The sequence below is a fragment of the Lycium barbarum genome, chromosome 1 (assembly GCF_019175385.1).
Source record: "Lycium barbarum isolate Lr01 chromosome 1, ASM1917538v2, whole genome shotgun sequence".
Taxonomy (NCBI): Eukaryota; Viridiplantae; Streptophyta; class Magnoliopsida; order Solanales; family Solanaceae; genus Lycium; species Lycium barbarum.
This window is the reverse complement of record NC_083337.1, coordinates 153,698,346-153,717,517: the sequence shown is the minus strand read 5'-3', so window position 1 is coordinate 153,717,517 and position 19,172 is coordinate 153,698,346. Positions and strand designations below refer to the sequence as shown.

General features: G+C 35.3%; 2 protein-coding genes and 1 long non-coding RNA gene across 4 annotated transcripts; all 3 read left to right on the top strand.

The window, feature by feature from the left end:
• Positions 1 to 569: 569 nt before the first annotated feature.
• Positions 570 to 8,041, top strand: LOC132645354 (transcription initiation factor TFIID subunit 12b-like). 2 transcript variants are annotated; one of them, XM_060362306.1, is made up of 8 exons: positions 570 to 1,445; positions 4,536 to 4,679; positions 4,774 to 5,037; positions 5,430 to 5,504; positions 6,098 to 6,176; positions 7,189 to 7,253; positions 7,594 to 7,629; positions 7,707 to 8,041. In XM_060362306.1, the coding sequence occupies exons 1-8, from the start codon at positions 1,320 to 1,322 to the stop codon at positions 7,866 to 7,868; spliced, it is 951 nt and encodes a 316-aa protein (XP_060218289.1). In that variant the 5' UTR covers positions 570 to 1,319; the 3' UTR covers positions 7,869 to 8,041. The 2 variants fall into 2 exon arrangements, with proteins under 2 accessions (XP_060218289.1, XP_060218299.1); XM_060362316.1 differs by lacking the exon at positions 7,594 to 7,629.
• Positions 8,042 to 13,018: 4,977 nt separating this feature from the next.
• Positions 13,019 to 13,399, top strand: LOC132616653 (uncharacterized). Its single transcript, XM_060331209.1, has one exon. It carries the CDS (start codon positions 13,019 to 13,021, stop codon positions 13,397 to 13,399), a length of 381 nt encoding a protein of 126 aa, XP_060187192.1.
• A 29-nt stretch (positions 13,400 to 13,428) lies between these two features.
• LOC132645348 (uncharacterized) lies at positions 13,429 to 18,454 on the top strand. Its single transcript, XR_009584092.1, has 2 exons — positions 13,429 to 13,651; positions 17,965 to 18,454. It is a non-coding gene; the product is annotated as an uncharacterized LOC132645348 (long non-coding RNA).
• The last annotated feature ends 718 nt before the right edge of the window (positions 18,455 to 19,172 follow it).

The window sequence follows — 19,172 nt, the reverse complement described above, 5'->3', positions numbered from 1 at the left end:
TTTAAATCATTTCATTAAAAGTAAATAGGAAAGTTTCAAGTTAAATGATTTCTAAACATAAAAATATATCATTCTTTTTAAGACAGACTAAAAAAAACGTGGTACTATTTTTTGTGTTGGGCCTTTCATCATCTAGTACTATATATAAGCATGAGTTTGGAGGTGGTTTCGTCGTCCACCTCCAACTCATGTAAAAAAAGAAAAAAAAATGTGGATCCCATATTAAAAGATCAAATAATATCCATGTAATTCCCAAAATATCCAAGTCAATAATGGTGATTAATTTTTCAAAAGTAGTTCTAAATATATTATTATCAAGCTTCATTTTTTTAAAGTTACTCTTACAATTGATTACATTTTGTAGTTTCATGAGTGATATCTTACCTCACCAACTGTAATTCTATAATCAAATTAATTGAATATTGTTACAACTAATAAAATAAATTACTCGAATGTTTATTGTAGTACTATTTAATATCCTAAAAAGAAACTAAGATGGATATTACATTCTCAAAAGGCATTTTCCAATGTCTTAAGTTTCTAATTATATACAGAGCAACATAGTTATTGAAAGAAACATGAGAGAAACACCACCTAAAATTTCCTTTATCATGTTCATTTTCCTGTTTTCTTCCACCATGTTCACTTCTTTCTTTATGGAGTTTCACAGTCCAAGTCTCAACCCCGAGAAAATTCCAAACTCCCCAATGAATTTCTTGGTCTGGAAGATCTCTAATTTGTTCAATCACGAAATAAATAACTTCCAAAAATGGGGGAAAATTTATCATCTTTACCCAAAAACAATCCAATTAACCAACTCTATTATCGAACATGCAAACCAACCCCTATTATCAACAACAAATAGGTTAGATGGATAGTGGAATTTAATTAAGTCATCATAATTGGACAAACTGGCCAGCTGCCTATGTTTTCTGGACAAGCTGTTGCAGGAACTATCCAGTTTAATTTGCAATCTCAAGTTTTGGCCTCGGTAATGTCTACTTACTAGCACTCCTAGGATTCCTCAGATGAGGTGTTCAATAACAGATTAAAATTAATCTAAAAAGTTCCTCACATCAATATTGGAAATCTAAAAAGTTCAATGGATTTGAATTCTTGAAAAAGTGAAAGTTGTATTGAAAAAGAATGGAACATTTTGCAATGTCCCCAAATAGGAATTGCGTCATATAAATTGCAACTGAGACAGTAACTTATTATGTAACAATTTTTGTTTTGGGCAAGCCATGATGGCAGGACTAATGCAGGCTTAGTTTCATCAAGGGAATTTCCAAGAACAGCATTTTCAGGGTTTGCAGGCAATGGGATCTCTCAATTTGAGCTCTCAACTGAGAACAGATGGGGCCCTTGCAGCTGCTCAAGAAAGGATGAACAAAGGTCAACTAATGCAGAAGTTGTCTCAGCAAGCTTCCCTTGCCACCAGTCAGGTGACAAATTTTGATATCTCCAGCAATATATATTTGAATGGATATGATCTCTGTAGGTTGTTTAGCGTATTTATTCTCATAATTGAGGTGAGGTAGTGCCCTCCAAAGAAGTTGTCATAGCTTTGTTTTACAACTTAGTATGGTCATGAATTTAACTAGTGTTTAAACCATCGAGCTGAAGAAAATCCGTTGATGTTTTGTTCTTTTGGGAATTTCCTATCACATGAGGTATTTTTCCTTGAGACTGAACAGAATTGCTGCAGGTATTATGTCTTATAGTCGACTTGAAGTTCTTTCACTCATTTGCTTTCCTCCTTTCAGGTCGGGATGCCTAATGCCAACCTATTATTTAGTGCTATAGGCTAATTGCCATAATAGCTCCTTTTGCTATGTGACCCATTTACCTTTGCTACTTTAGTAGATCTATAAAGGGGAAAAAAAAACCATTCTAACTGTAATTTTATTTTCTTTCTTGTTGATTCAATGATTAACAATTTGAAACTAGGTCTGACTCTCTTTAAAGATCATTAATTAAGATTTGGGGTGTGTTCGGTATGGAGGAAAACATTTTCGGAAAATGTTTTCTAATTTTCTCATGTTCGTTTGGTCAAAATTTTTGGAAAACATTTTCCTCAAAATTGGGGAAAATGACTTCCCTAATAAAAGTAGAGAAAACTAGTTCACAAGTTCATTCCACCAACCACCCTACCACCACCCAACCCAATCCCAACCACCAAACCCTAACCACTCCCAACCCCCATGCACCACCCCCCCCCCCCCGCGGCAAAATTTTTTTTTTTTTTTTTTTTAAAAAGTTGACTTTTTTTGCACCCCACCCCACCCCGCACCCTACCCCCTCCTCTACCCCTCACCCCCTCCTCTACCCCTCACCCCCTACCCACCCCCCTCGATAAAAAAAATATTTTTTTTGAAAAAGAAGTTTTGATTTTTTTTTGCACCCCGCACCCTACCCCTCCCCCACGCCAACCCTGCACCCCTACCCCCAGCAAAAAAAAATTTTTTTTTTGAAAAAACAAAATGTTTGTTTTTCCACCCCCACCCCAACCCGCACCCCTACCCCGTCACACCCCCGAAATTAATATTTTTGAAAAAAAGTTTTGACTTTTTTTTTGGTTTTTTGCACCCCCAAACCCTCACCCCACCCCGCATCCTCCCCCCCCCCCCCCCCCCCCCCCCCCAAAAAAAAAGTTGACAATTATAAAAATTGAATGTTTGCATGGTTAAAAATTAAAATTTTTGGAAGGGGTGATAGAGTATTTTGGTGGGGTGGGGGGGTGGGGGTGTGTGGTGAAAAGATTTTTTTTGGGGTAGGGGGTGTAGAAACCTGCAAAAGACAATAAAAAACTTCAAAAAAAAATGTTGGGGTTGGGGAGGGGGGTGTTGGTGTGGTATGGTTTTCACGCAAGGGGGGAGGGGGGGGGTGATGGGGGATGTGGTCGTGTAGAAAATTTAGAAAAAATTTTTAAAACTTCAAAAAAAATGCTGTGGGAGGGGGCGGGTGGGTAGGGGGTAGGGTGCGGGGGGAGGGGGTGGTGTATGGGTTAAGGGAGTGGTTGGGGGTGGGGGTGCAAGAAATAAAAATAAAAAATAAAAAATGGAGGGGGGCATAGGGATAGGTGAGTGGGAGTGGGGTGTGGTTGGGGTGGGGGTGGGGGGTATGGGGTTGGGTTGGAGTTGGTAAGGGTTGGGGTGGGACTGCAACAAAAAAAAAAAAAATCAAAAGAAATTTTTTTTGGAGGGGGGGTCGGGGGTGGGGGGTAGGTGGGTATGGGGTTGGGTTGGAGTTGGTGAGACTTGAATGAGTATTTTCTGGAAAACGTTTTCTATCAACCAAACGAACATGAAAAAATAAGTAAGAAATTCATTTATTTTCCACTACCCAAACGAACATGAGAAAATAAGTGGAAATTCACTTATTTTCTAGGAAAAACATTTTCCTCCATACCGAACACACCCTTGATAGAAATTAGCTATTCCAAGAGATATGACGCGACTGCCTCCTAATGGATGTGAAACTTTCCGGTAGGGGCAAGAAGCTTCATAAAGTGGTTCTTGATGGATGAGATGAGTAGTAAGTGTTGAGTTCATTTCTATAAACTAACATGAGTGTGAGCCCTCTTGCCCTAGCCGTGGTGGATAGGTTTACGTGGAACCTAGATTGTCAGGAGTAGCAAGTTTCCCAGTGCATTATCAAGGTGTGCGCAAGCGGACCCGAACCATAAAGAAAGGAAGTTAGAGAACTCTGTTTGGTGCTTGAAATTAAAGAACGGGCAGGCAGTTGTTCATTTGCATGTTCGATTATCTTGTTCAGTAGCTGATCAGGATCATCACTGTCTATACTAAGAAGAAGCCAGAGAACTCTTTTTGGTGCTTAAAGTTAAAGAACTTGCAGCAGGAAAATGCTTCATTGATGGGGCTTATATTTATCATTTCATGTTCGACTATTTTGGGATCAGTAAAGATGATCCACAAGTATACCTCTTGCACGGTCAAATGTTAATACGATTGGAAATCAAGTGAAATTACGTGTCCCTATATCTTAGACTTGCTTTGCATGTAGGAAGATGGTCATTGCTGGCCATCTTTGGAAAGAAAGATGCCCGAGAACTATAAATCCCTTTTTAAGAAAAATGATGTCAGCTAAAGGTCATTGCAATTGTTGCATCTAGGTCCGTATATACACCTTTAGGTTTTCTTGTTAATTCTCAACACTTAGCGTCATGCTTGCATCCTGCGTGCGTCATGCTTGCATCCTGTGTGCGTCATGCTATACATTGAAATGTATATCCTCATTAAAAAAAAAATATTGCTCTGGAACAAAAATGTCGGTGTGTGATTGTAATTAAAGTTAGGTCTGCATGTTTTTGCGTGTGCGTGGAAGCTCAGAGTCATTTAAGGCGGTCTTTATTATGTGTTTATCTTCACTTGTTCAAATTTGCTTTCTCCTTTTGGGCAGATCACGTATAAATTGTTGAATTTAATGTCTTAGCGGTAGTTCCTGTCGCCTTCTCTATTCAGTTGTGGTAATTTGTTCGTTTCTGCTCACTTTAGTGTTGTAACTTTCTGTAGAAGGACATCATGTGTGAACCCTCGGTTACCAATGGGAAATCTTCTACGATTCAATATACTTCATCACAACCTCAGTGGTTGAAGCAAATGCCTAGAATTACTTCTCCAAATTCGGCCTCTTACCGTCTTCAACAGCAGAGGCAGGTAAATGCTTATGCAGAAATAATTAGCTTCACTTCAACACTTGCGTCAAAAATCAATGTGTTTGAATCCAGAAGAGTTATCCCAAACTGCGCAGCAGGAACAGCAACTGGGGCATCCCGAGATGCATCAGTATCAGCAGCTCCAACAGCAACAACAACAACCTCAGCAGATTTTGCATCAGCAGCAGTCTTCTCCAACAATGGCTGTCCCTACTGACCACAATTGTCTGAGTTTGACTGGATCAGAACCAGATGCCACTGGATCTGAAACGACGACTCCTGGGAGTAGTTCAAGCCTGGGGACTGAAGGAAGCAATCAGCTTCTTGGGAAGAGAAAGATACAGGATTTAGTTTTACAGGTTTTCCCTTCACCTTGTTAATCTCCAAAATTTTCAGTTCTCCTTGGTGGTTAATCAAGCAAACCATTGTAGTCGATTTTCAGTTTTCTTATTCTCACAATCAAAAACTTCCAAAAAATTGGGTGCACAAATTATATTAAAAGTGATCTCTCCCTCAGGTTCCTTTTTCACTACCCCCAAACACCAATTGAAGCTTCCAATTTACTTCAAATAATGGGATAGAGTTGTCTGAAGTATTTTGCTGAGGAAGTTGAATTTGACTTAATTGTACTGCAAAAAAAAAAAAAGTGAATTTGAATAAACTATAACAGTTGAGTTCGATATATAGGTTTTGCGGTTATTAATACTGCAACTTTTTTAACGGCTTTCCTCATTCTATGATAATGTTTCAGGTGGATCCGCAGGGAAAAGTTGATCCTGAAGTTGAAGAGCTTCTTTTAGAGATTGCTGATAACTTTATTGATTCGGTTAGATACAAAAATAATTTGTTCCTTGTTATCGTTATCTTTTTTTTTGTGTGTGAGGACTGCCAGTTAAAGAGGATTTTTTCTTTAAGGTCATCGTCAGCTGATTCTGGCTTCTGCACCTCCACCCCACTCAAATTTAAACAAATAATATTTTTTTTTTTTAAAAGAACCCCCCCCCCCCCCCCCCCCACACACACACACACACACCCAACCGGCCATTTTGAGTTGTGAGGCTTCAAAAAGTTAAAGGCATGATGATGAAACTTTCTCAAGAAGAGTTGGATAAACGAAAATAAATAAATTTTGCTGGGAAATGAATTTAATCTTTCGGAAACAGGTAGGGGTAAGGTCTGCATAGATTCTACCCTCCCCAGACCCCACTTGTGTAAACGCCACTTGTGGGATTACACTGGGTATGTTGTTGTTGTTGTTGTAATTTACTTTGATGCATGAAACAGTCAGATCAATACCCTCCTTTTGAAATATTTTCCGCTGAAAATAACTCATGAAAGTCAACATATATGATATATGTATTACCATTGATTGTTTGTCATTTTCTTTTGCTAAGTTTCATGTTCCATTCCTCCTTGTAGGTTACTACATTTGCTTGCAATTTGGCAAAGCATAGGAAATCTTCGACTCTGGAGTCCAAAGATGTATTGTTACATTTAGGTTTGTGCCACCAACTGCAAAAGATGCAGACTTGTTTACCTTGTTTTGTTTTCTTAAGGAAAAACAACCAACTCATAACTTTTTTAGTATGTAAGATAAATCATTTCAGACTTTTTCAAAGATAATAGAATAACAGAAATTAATGGTCGTCGTGCTGCGTATAGTTTCATAACGAGATCATTTTTGTTGCTTTCTATTTATGAGTGTGTTTTTTACGTGATTTTATGATAAGATACTCAGCGTTTAGTCTGTACACATGTTTTCTATCTGGAATGTAATTAGAGTCACAAAATTTGACGCCATATTCCTATATTGGGACCAAATTTAGTTTTCATGGCTCTACGGTGTACCTTTCAGTCTCCGCAGTTTAATGTTTTTCTAATAGCTGCTCTTCTCTAGTGATTCACTTATTGGACCAATACTAGTTTTTTCTCCTTGGCACCAACTTTTACCATTATTATCTACTTCACTTTCTTTAACTCTTTAAGCTTTTAAGCTACTTATGCACACAGCCAACTACTAGAATTTTTATTCCACAACCTCATGTGTATACATCAGAGTTGCCGGGCAATAATATGATGAAAGTTTGAATAGCTAATCTCTCTCTTTAGTCATCAGGAGTGGCTCTGAGAAGTCTGAGTTGGGTGTGACCTGATTGAGAGTTGAATATCTGAATTGTCCTAGTTTCATCTGAGAGAGTGACATTGCAGTTGTATATGGTACATATATGGGTTCCCATTTTTGTGAATAGATTTTGACTTCCTCAATTGTCTAACATGTACAACGAAACTAGCCTATCTTGTCCCAGCACAATAACTCTGGGTAAAATTTTACTAGGCAACAACTTTTAGCTTTGCCTAATGCACTTGATTTGCTATTTTTGACAGAGGGGCTTCTTAATGATCTCATCAATGCAGTAGTTCCTGAGAATGTTCACCTTCGCCATATCATTGCTTAAGATGTTTTTATATATTTTGAATACTGGTCTAATTTAAATGTGATATATTTACAGAGAAAAATTGGCATTTGACTGTTCCAGGCTTTTCAAGTGAGGATAAGAAGCATCCTTCAGAAGATGTAAGCTCCTCTTTCTCTCTCAACTTTCCTGGGTGGTATACTGGTATATCACATATATGTCTGCAAATAGTTGAGGTTTTTTTTGAGTTATGATGGATAACTAATAATGATACACCTATGAGTACTGAAAGTACCCGATAACATATTATTGAGAAAAAGAAAGAAAAAAGCTCAACAGCTTAGCTTTTTGCGTAGTCTTGTTTATGTAATTTTAATTTCTGATTACAGTCCACTCATTGCGTAGTATATACTTATTTCTCTTTTTGACCAAAAATAGTATCTTTAAGCTCAGTGAGAATTCAGGCTGTTTTTATGATATCATGTTTTTAACCTTGTGCAGTCATCAAGTGATCTCCACAAGGAGGGTCCAGAAATGGTGAGTTGGGAGTTCTTTGTGATAATAACCTGCATTTGTTCCAGGTGTATAATTCATAGTCGTGGTACTTGACTCAGGTACGCACCATGACGGAGGCTTCATCACAAGCTGAAACAAGTACAAGCGGTAGCACTAAGGAGACCATCAGTCCTGGGCTGGGTGACCATGTTGGTTCGAGTGACAGAGTCGGACCACCAAGTTCAGAGGAATTGGCTTCAGAGCCTAATGATCAAATATAATGCAACATTAACTAGGTTCTCACATCCCTGGAGTTTGGCATACCCCTAGCTTCACTGTAATAAATACTTGTTCTAGAATAAGTTCAACTGTAATTTGCTTTGTCGACTGAAGAACATAAACATAGTCGTTGTGAATTTGCTTGCCCGCTTATGTTATTTGCATGATTGCTCTCCCATTATGCCATTTTTGTCATTCCTTTTGCCACCAACTCAAGTCGCAAATATGAAAATCGACAAGTAACTGTTGCAAGGGAAAGAGAATGAGTAGTAGTTACCTTGTGGCCATAGCGTGCAGCTAATGTTAGTTGAGGAGTAACTGTTGTAGGCAAAAGTCCTGACAAAGGGGACCTTTAATTTGACCCCAATAGAAACCGTTGCTAGCCGTAACATGCACTTGCGAAGGAAGGAACACTTAAATATATGGCCCTTCCTCCTAATTTATATCGCAATATACAATTGGTGTAATACCCCACGCTTGTATATGCTTTTTGCTACTCCCTCTCAAAGGTATTTAGAGTTTAGGGTTCGAAATTCTAGTCCTTTTACAAGTTATAGGTTTCTTCTAAATTAATAATTTTCGACATATTTAATGAACTTCTTAAGACAAATACATGATTTGTATCAAAGCTACTTAGTTCGGCCAAACTTTGTAACCTGTAACCGTTCATCAAATTTGATGAACTGTCAGAGACATACTCGAGTATTAGTCAACTCGGTTATTGTACGTAATTATGTCTAATAGTCTCATGCCCTTAATTCTTATTGATCTCATATGCTATATAAATTATTCATAAGGAAGTAAGGAACATAAATCTAGATTATTTGGCTGGACTGAATGAGGAAAAAGTAGTTATTCTTTGTAGTTTTTCAAAGAACAATTATCTTCCCTGCCTATAATACCTGCCACATGCTAGTTGCTCCATACTTTATATTAGCTAATCATTATAACATGAAGTCTGCAAGTTAACTGCTTTTAATTTCTGAATTCACCTTTGAAAATGGAAATACAAAGAGTGAAAGAGGAATATTTCCACAGACAACTGCAAATCAATTAATGGTTAAAAAGAAAGACAGAATATTAAAACTGACACAATTGAATTGAATATGCCATGTATAGGACTTAGAAACCTTGGATTCCCAGGCAAACACTATGGAGTGGGTTTTGACATTGTTCTAATAAGAGACGTTAAAGTTGTACTATAATTTATAAGATGTATGCGTCGACTCTCAGACGTCAACAATTGTATTATAAAAATTGAGCATCTTTGATCTACGAGGAACACTCTCTTGCATTTAAAATCTTTTTTTATACGTGTGGTCATTTTATTTTAAAATTTACAAGTACTTTATTAGATAAAATTCAATTAATTATTCTTCCAATAATACAAACTATACAGGCAAATTATTGCACCACAAGAACTTTTAAGGAGCCTCGTTTAGGGTGGCTTAGCTTCACCTTATGCGTATGATGACTATATACAGGTGGAGAATTTAATATTGGAGCTAGTCCCATTTGCATGCCATTGTCACTTACATTTCTTTGATTATAGTATATGATTTTCTTCCATGTCTGAGAAGGTGAGAATGATAGCCTGTCGTTGAGATGGTCGTGATTCCTCGTAAAGTCAAATTTTCTTCTTATAATATAGTCCCATAAATTGAAAACAAATGAGAAAAAGACATTCTTCTTCTTTCAACAGACAAACTAGATTAGCGTGAAGATTCAATGTTACAAGAATTTAACTTGTTACCATCCACGATAAACTTTCGAAGCTTTGAGTTCTGCTTTTTCGTTTTTAACTCTTAGACGAAGATACACAAATTTTCCGAAAAAGCTGGTCAAATTTTACATTCGATTTTTTTTTTTTTCAAATAAAGATACTAGTAACATGCTTTACTACTAGAAGGCATATATCTTATGTGATGAGGACTTAACTCGATTTTGTAAAAGCAGAGGCTAGAAATACCATCAAGGCTCATGATGAAATGGATAATAACCTCCGACCCATAATTATAAGACTCGAAATTATGAAAAAATCCTAGTAAGAGAGAGATTATCCCTTTAATGGGTCTTACACAACATGAATCCGGATTAATCGTTGAATTTCAGTGTAGAGAGTAATGCGACTTTTTACCTGATACAGAATTATGCGTGTTGGTCATGCATGCCACTACTCGATAATTTTATTCACTTGAATAAAATGTCAATATGCTTTGTGCAGGGGCAGAGCTACACTATAGCAAGGGTGTTCGGCTGAACACCCTTCACCGGAAAATTATATTGATTATATAGGTACAATTTCGCAATAGTAGGTAGGGTGTACAAAGTAAACCGACAAACCGCATCAAACCGATAAACCGAGTCAAACCGAGAAAAAAATCCGACTAGTGGTTTGGTTTGACTTGGTTTGGTGTTGGAAAAAAAAACCCGACCATAATTGGTTTGGTTTGGTTTGGTTTTAACTAAAAAAAGTCAAACCGAACCAAACCAACCCGACATTACATGTATTCAATTTTTAAAATATTTTATACGTGAAAATATTTATTTGTAAAGTAATTTAAAAATATTCTTAAATTTTTTCGTAATTTCTTATCTATTATCATATTATTCAAGCTTGAACTTTGAATTTTGAATGTCAATAAGTTTTATATCCTATGGATGTTAGTAACTCAAATAAAGTCTAAACCAAAACCAACTCAACACTAATCCTAACAAAAGAAATTCAATTTACCACTAGAAATGACAATAATGTTGGATATCTATTCTTTAGTTTTGCATAATTGATTTAGAGAGTAAAAATACATAACTTAAGTTTTTTTTCTTTGTCATATAATCAATACTTATTTTAGCATGACTTAGTATTTTTAGATTATGGTCATTTTCTTTTATGGCTTGTTAATTAGCAATATTTATTTTAACCGATTATATTAGCTTTTGTTGAATATTTTAATACAATGTCATCACTCTTCTCACATTTTAAGTTATTTTCTTAAAAAACACCTTAATTATATAATTGTATCTTACTAGGACTAAAGAAATATTTAAAGTAAAAGTTATATGTTTTGTATCAAGACTATTCCGAAAAAAAAAAACTCGAAAAATCCGAGAAAACCGAACAACCCGAGAAAACCCGAAGTTGAAAAACCCGAATTTTATTGGTTTGGTTTGGTGTATAAATTTTAAAACCCGATGCAATTAGTTTAGTTTGGTGTTTAAAAAATCCAAACCAACCCGATCCATGTACACCCCTAATAGTAAGTTATATACTGCGTAATGAACACTCTCGGAACAATTGTAAGATGCAGCTCAGTAGTGAAGGTCATTCAAAGTGAAGCTAGGGCCCGCCGGTTCGGTCCGCGCTGAAACAGTGCAATTTACGTTGGCAATTCCCATTTTTCACTTTCTATAATCTTCCTAATGTCAGCAATAAATTAGAAAGGTTCTACTCATATATTTTTCTAAAATTTCAAATTATACCAATTTTAATAATTGAAGTTACAGAAATCGAAGCCAGGAAAAAAGTAAGAAAACTAAATACATACATAAATAAATTAACTTTTTATATAATTAGACTAATGTAGTTATGTATTAAACCTACCGGACATATATTTATAAGTGATTTTTTTTTTCTTTTTATAAGTAAATTGATAATATAAAATGCAGTTCAATATTAAGTTTAAATCTAATAAAGATGTTTATATTTGTGACTTAATTAATATCTTATTAATTCTTATATGTATATACTTCAAAGTGCTTGACTAAATTTATAAAAGTGTCCTTTTAAAATTTATTAATGTATTTTACTAGTTTTATTCAAAACAAAGTACGTTTGACTTGCTTTCTAATTACTCAAGAAGTTTGTGTAAAAGTTAAAAACTCATTGTCTTGACCATCGGACACGCCCAAAAATGGTTTTATTAGCGCCGGGTGATTTTTTCTTTTTAATAGACTCCTTTGTGCGATTTTCTTTACTCAAATAAAATTTTGTGCTTGCATAATGCTTTGAGGACAAACTACGAAGAAAAAAGGCAAAGATAAAAATGATGTAGTTTGATTTAAAAAATTTGGTGCACGCACTCATTGAAAAAAATTATTTACTTTATAAGTTTGAACACCTTTAATCAAATCTCTGGCTCCATTACTGATTTGGTGAAGCTATCTATAATTACCTTTTAAGTGATCTTCCAAAGTAGTACTCTCTCAATCTTACAAAAATTGTTTTAGTTTGATTCGACACGGGATTTAAGAAATAAAGGAAGATTTTTGAAATGTGTAGTCCAAAACAAGCCTTAAATATTTATGTGACTGTGAATAATCACATAAAGTTAAATTATTTCTAAATATAAAAATGTGTCAATCTTTTTTAAACAAATCAATAAGAAAAGTAAGATAATTTTTTTTTGGAGTAGAGGGAGTGTAACTTTTTTTTTTTTTTTTCATTAATGATGCATAAAATTTTAACGCGTATCAAAAAATCAGATCCAAAAGCTCTTGCATGGTATTGGTAGTACATTACAGGCGAGAGTGACAGTGTGGCCAATGAAAAGATGTTTGCATTTTCTTTTGTGGTTCCTGTGGAATTAATTTCCCAAATTAGACCCACCATTGAACCCCTTCACACGTTCAATTTCTCTCTCTATGCCATCCTCTTCTTTCTCCTATCTTCTTCATCCCCCATTTCTCAATAACAGGGGTCAAGATTAACCATAAGAGATAAAACACAATTTATGACCCGATTTATATTCCCATACCCGACCCGTTTCCCTGGATAATTAATCACCCCGGACTCCAATTTCGTGATGCCCTAGTTCTTCTGGGCATCATCATCAAAACAGTTCCCTTAATTTCTTGAAGAAATCAACATTTTGGTGGGCGCCATTTAGTTGATTTTTCAAGATCAGACTCATTGCAATTTTCCGAACCCTAATTCGTTATGTTATGCCCACTTGTTTAAAGCTCGGAGAAATTTTTGCTTAATTGGAGACCGACCCAGATGTTAGAAGGCTTTTGGGGGTCTTATTTTTAAATTTTCTTGAATTCTTGATTTGGATTAAAAAGAAGGGTTTCAAATGAAGCTATGAGAATTCATATAGTTGATTTGATCCTTAATTAGCTTTAAATTGAGGTTTAGTGATTGATTTGCAGATGTATGGATCCATCATTGTTGATCTTAACTTTGAGTATTTGCTTTTGTTTCCTTGCTATTTCCGTACAATCTCAACAAAATGTGAGTCCTTTATCACCACCACCATCATCACCACAACCTCCTCCGCCACGTCAGCAGAATCACCATCATCCACCACCTCCAAAACCTTTGCTTTCTGCTCCAAAATCGACAACCTCGGATAGTAAAGACTCGAACCACAATAAAAATAACGATAAAAAGCACCATACATTGAAAAAGAAGCCAAAATGGGGGAAGAAACTAGGATTTATGTTTGTGGGTGCTGCTGGGATATTGCAGGTGTGTGTGCTGGTGTTCTTGCTAATCAAGAGAAGACAATTGTTAAAGGCTGAAAGGAACATTTGAATATGGATATATATATATATATATATATATATATATATATATATATATATATATATATATATATATATATCAGCTCCCATTTGTTTTAGTAAATCTCTTTTGATGATGGAGCATGTTAATAGCAGTTAGACTAATTAATTCAGATTTTTAAGTGATGGTTGATAATAAGCTCGGCATTGATGAATTAGAAGAATTAAGGATTCAGCTGAATTGTTGATTTCTGCATTTGCGCTGGTCGCTACTGTCAATTTGGTAATTCTTGATCGGCTTTCATTTTCTCAATTTTCTTCGGCTTTTGCTGTTAATATTACGTTTCTAGTCTTAATGAATGAGTATCAATGTATCATGTATGACTTATGTGAATGATTTAGAATTCATTGTGATTTTTATGTGTTTCATTGTTTGGAAATCTATTTTCTTTGTAATTGTGCTGTTGGTTTTGGTGAGCTTTTATTCAACGGGAGGGTATATTAGGATGAGATCGAATATTCCAGTAGTGTGAAGCTACACAGTTTTTATCAAAAGTCATCCATGATGAGTCCTTTTTTGCTGGAATATTCTGTGTATGTTTGGTATGAGGGTTGGTCTGCTCTTTAGCCGAAATATAGTGTACTGCTGGAAAGTTTTATCTGTTATCCATGAGAGTGAATTATACAGAATGCCCTTTTACAGTGCATGTTGATGGATACCTTGGATCCAAAAGTAGACATTAGCAGATAAAGTAGCCGGAAATAAAGAAGGATAAGGAGAAAAATATAGATGAAGGTGCACATTAGGAGTGCTTTGTTTCTAGTTGCTTGTATGTGTAAGAATCAGTTTTAGTTCTCAACTAGTATCATCTGTAGGGGCTTTATATCTTTCAAGCATGACTTCGAGTATCCTGTTTCAAGCATAACTCAATTAAGACTGACAGGATCAGAAGTGAAAATCGAATTTTAACTCTGTTCTTCTTCTTCTTCTTCTTCTTCTTCTTCTATTTTTTTTTTTTTTGATAAGTAAAGATTTTATTAAGAAAGTACCAAGTTGGTACAGAAAAAAAGTACAGGACCTAGCAGCAAACTCTTTAATCCATATTACATATTATCTCCTAGCAAGTGTAAAAAGTCCAAATACTTCTCCATCCTATCTATAGTACTGCTATTACACCAAAAGTACAGATTTTTAATGCATTTGTTTTGTACTCTACAAATCTGTAACTTCTTCCCATCAGATCATGCCTTGTTTCTTTCCAGCCATAAGGTCCACATTATGCAATTGGGAATAGTTTTCCATATTGGTTTTAAGCTCTTTTTAACCTCCTGAGATTGCCACACTTCCAAAAGGCTACTAATTTTCTCTGGTAACACCAAAGATATGCCCATTATGCTAAAGAAAAGTTCCCAACATTGCCGTGAAAATCTGAAATGCAAGAAAAGATGTTCAACTGTTTCCTCCTCTGAATTGCAGAAATAGCATCTACTACACAAGGAAAAACCTCTCCTTTGTAACTTGCACTGTGTTTGGCAAGCATCCCTAGCTGCTAACCAACTAAAAAAGGCTGCTTTCGTAGGTGCTTTGGTTTTCCAAATCATCTGCCATGGCCAGTTAGGAATTCCTTGACTAAACTGTTGCAACAACATTTTGTAGCAGTTATTGACTGAGAATACCTTATCCTTGCTGTTGACCCAAACTAGTCTGTCTGCTCTGTTGCTGAATTAAACTCTACAATATAACCCTCTTTGTTCAAAGCACAGTTGAACAAGTCTGGAAACCTGCTCTTGAAACTCTCATTTCCACATCATGTGTCCATCCAAATTTTAATCCTCCTACCTTTTCCCACTTCCAATCTAGTGAACTGTAGAAATTCATCCCACCAGCTACTAATCATCTTCCAGATTCCCCCACAGCTTTTCAATTGTGAAGGATTTTGTTTCCACCCTACCTTTGCACCATATATGGCTTCCAAAACTTGCTGCCAAATCTCATCACTTTCCTTACTATATCTCCAGAGCCATTTAAAAAGTGAACTCTTGTTATGCATTTTCAGATTCCTTACCCCAAGTCCACCATCCTCCTTCTCTTTAATAACCATTTGCCACTTGATCAGATGAGTCTTTTTTTTCGTTTGAGTTTCCATTCCACAGGAAGTTTCTCCTTATAGAGTCTAATTTCCTTTCAACTGAATAAAGACATAGTGTATGTAGGTATCCCATCCAAGACACTGTTAACAAGAATCAACCTACCCCAAAAAGATAGGTATTGTTTTTTCCATGGAGTGAGCTTATTCTTGCATCTATCAATGACCCCTTGCCAAATGCTATTGTCCTTTCTTTTTGCCCCTAAAGACAGCCCCAAATAGACAGTAGGAAACTTCTCTACTTTACAGCCCAGAATGTCTGCCAGCTCTTCTATATTCTCATCAACATTTATGCTAAAGATGCTACTTTTAGCCAGGTTAACTCTTAGCCCAGCAACTGCCTCAAAACAAAGCAGAACCCCTCAAATGTAGAATTTGATCTCTATTAGCTTCACAAAACAAGAGAGAATCATCCTGTGCGCACCCGAAGGGTAGCGGCTGCGGGTTCCCATGTCATCAAAAAAAAAAAAAAACAGAGAGAATCATCAGCATACAATATATGATTAAGTATCATACCCTCCTGGTCATTTCTGCCGATTTTGAGCCCCCTAATCCAACTTAGAGATTCTGCCTTCCTCAACATGTTGCCGAGAATTTCCATTACCAAAACAAAAAGATAAGGTGAAAGAGTTTAAATGATCTTGCACCTTTACTAGTTTAGTAGAAATTAACTAATTAAAGTACCAGTTAGGGCCTGTTTGGAAAGCCACCCAGGTAATTGGAATTGGGTGTAACTGGGTGTAGTTACACAGTTTAACCTATTTGTTTGACCAAGTAATTACACAGCTAAGTGGAAATTGACTGTAATTGATAGGGTGTAATTACACTCTCCAATTCTCAAGGGGGGGCTGAGAGGGTGTAATTACACATGTAATTAGAGGGTTACTTTTTAGTTTGTTTATTTTTTTACTTTAATTTCTTTTTATTTTTAATTTATTTTTATTTCTATTATTTTAATTTTTTTGATTTTTAATATTTTTTAATTTCTATTTTTTAATTTCTTTTTTATTTTTTACTTTTTAATTATTTTTATTTTTTAAAATGTATTTTTCTTTTTATATTATTAATTTTTCATTTTCTTTCTTTTTATTCCCAACCTTTACTTCTTGTGGTTCCATGTAATTGCTCGTATTTTTTTATTTTATTCATTTAACATAACCGTGTTATTATTCTAATATTTGAAACTACACCTCTTAATATTGGAAAGAATGAGTCATTAACAAACTTGACATATAACGAATGACATTATTAAAGTAGAATTTTATTGTGAATGAGGCTATGGACTTATATTTTTTCTTTGTTTTGAATCATTTACTTAGGTTACGTTGGAACTGACTTATGTAATGTTGGAATTTGACATAAGAGTATTATGTTGAACTTTTTCTTTTTCTTTTGAATTTAGGTTATATTTCCAATTTTAAGTTATTTGCTTTCACATTACATGTTGTTTATTTTTCACTTACATTTGATGGATTTTTTGTGTCAAACATTTGAATAATGTTATGGCATTATATTTATTAATGTTATTTTTTGGTCAAACATCCAATCCATGACGTTCTCACAAAAAAAAGTCTTCTTTTAGTTCTATAATTAATTAAAATTAAATATTAATTTGAAAAATATATATCAATTATTTTTGTTACAATATTAGTTATAAATATATGATTATTAATTAATATATTTTCAAGAAACAATGTTTTATTAAATAACTAACTTAATATCATTTATAAAGGCAATATTTTTTAAATATTAATTTTAAATTTTTTATAATTAAATTTTATTTTTAAATTAAACTGACTATGTAATTACACTTGTGCAACTAAACAACAAGCTTGTAATTACACTGTAATTACGTTGTGACAAACAAACAGGTCGTTGTAATTACACTACTATGTAATTATTAGGCTGTGTAATTACTACCCTAGTAATTACACCAATTCCAATTACCAGGTGGCTTTCCAAACAGGCCCTTAGTATAGATGTGGTGACCTTTTCCCTTAATTTATTTGATATGATGTGTGATGTCTGGACCTGCTTGCGCGTACCTCGACTAATCTCCCCCGACAACCTGCGACATTCCAAAGAATGGGGACTTAATAGATACTCCTTAAACTTCAATTGAATGTAAAACTAAATCTTGACGATGGCAGTTGCTTGGTTTGTCTAGAAAAAACAACTAAGCCTCAATCCCAGACAAGTTGGGTCCGGCTATATAAATAGTCACCTGTTCATTTAAGCTCATTTCGTATCATCATTGCTTGGTTTGTCCTACAAGACTAAAGAGAGAGTTGCTTGATTTGTCCTAGAATTAGTTTGCTGTTTATTTACTGCTGCTAAAATGTGATTTAAAGTTCTGTCTATCAGGAAAAATAGCTTAGTTACTTATGCTTCCTTGTTGTGTTTCTGTAGGAATGCCTACTTATCATGACTTGTTTTTTTGGTATTGTAGGTCTCAAAAGGAAAGTTTTCAGATGATATCTTGCCTTTGTCAATTATAAGGAACTGTATTGGATTTGTTTTGGAGAACATAGTGTTACATCTTCTCTGTCCGGTGAGAAAAGAGTGCTGTAGGGAAACTAGCATACTGTTGATGGAGGCATTACCTGTCATCGTCGAAGCTGAAATATGATTTCTAATGTAGAGGTTAAACACTATGAAACTGTTTAACTGTTGGTATATTCTAACTGTTGAATCTGATGTGAAAACTTATACGCTGGCAAAATAATATGTATATCTACTTTATTCTTGAATAATGTTGCTTTATTGAGTTACAACATCTACGCCTGAAAACATATTTCGTACCTTGAATGTTCAACAAATGAGCGGTGACGCTAGGACCACTAAAAAGATGTCATCTTTAGCCAGTTATATATGTTCCTACAGTCTGAAATTTGTTTCTCTTTGACATGATAATATGAAGGATTGTCATTTTCCTTTTTTCTTTTGTGCAATGTAGGTTCATGGTTGCATCTCATTATTCTTTCTGTAACTGTAAATGAGTTTTATATGCGCCTCAATCTCAAGCAAGTTTGAGACCGGCTATATCAATACTCATTTCTCCATTTAAGCTCAACTCATGTTATTATCATACCAAATAAAAATCACTTTATTGTATAAAATTATGTGTGTGTGTGTGTTTTTTGGATGAAGAAGCCCCAGCTTTTTTCTAAACTTACATCACTCCATTAACAACCCTAGTCTTAACATAACAAAGTGTCATTATAAAATGTAGGGAAAATACATTAAACCCTCCCCCAACGTATAGCCGGATTAATTATGACGCACCTAACCTTTGCGGGCGACATATTATCCCCTCAGTCTTAATTTTTCAGTATATTAGTAGCATTTTCGGCTGACGTGGCAAAAAAAAAAAAAATGGCGAGTGAAAATTAACGAAATGTGATATTTTAATAAAAATTAATCTTTAGAAATTTATTTATATTAAAATATCTCACCCCCACCCTCCCTCTCTTTCTGCTTCTTTCTCCTCAACCACCGCCTCCGTCGCCGCCACCGCCTCACCGCCGCCCCATACTGCCACACTGCCGTGGCCACACCGTCGCCGCACCGCCACCACACCGCCGCCAGCAGCAGTAGCAGCAATGGGCGGATACATGGCAGTGACGTGGAGTGGGGTGGGTGAGATATTATTAATGT

Bases quoted from the DNA above. Each gene is read 5' to 3' on its own strand.
- LOC132616653 (XM_060331209.1), top strand. From the start codon at position 13,019: ATGGATCCATCATTGTTGATCTTAACTTTGAGTATTTGCTTTTGTTTC.
- LOC132645354 (XM_060362306.1), top strand. From the start codon at position 1,320: ATGGGATCTCTCAATTTGAGCTCTCAACTGAGAACAGATGGGGCCCTT. The intron at 1,446-4,535 runs GTGACAAATTTT...AACTTTCTGTAG, and splicing joins CTTCCCTTGCCACCAGTCAG to AAGGACATCATGTGTGAACC. The intron at 5,505-6,097 runs GTTAGATACAAA...TCCTCCTTGTAG, and splicing joins CTGATAACTTTATTGATTCG to GTTACTACATTTGCTTGCAA.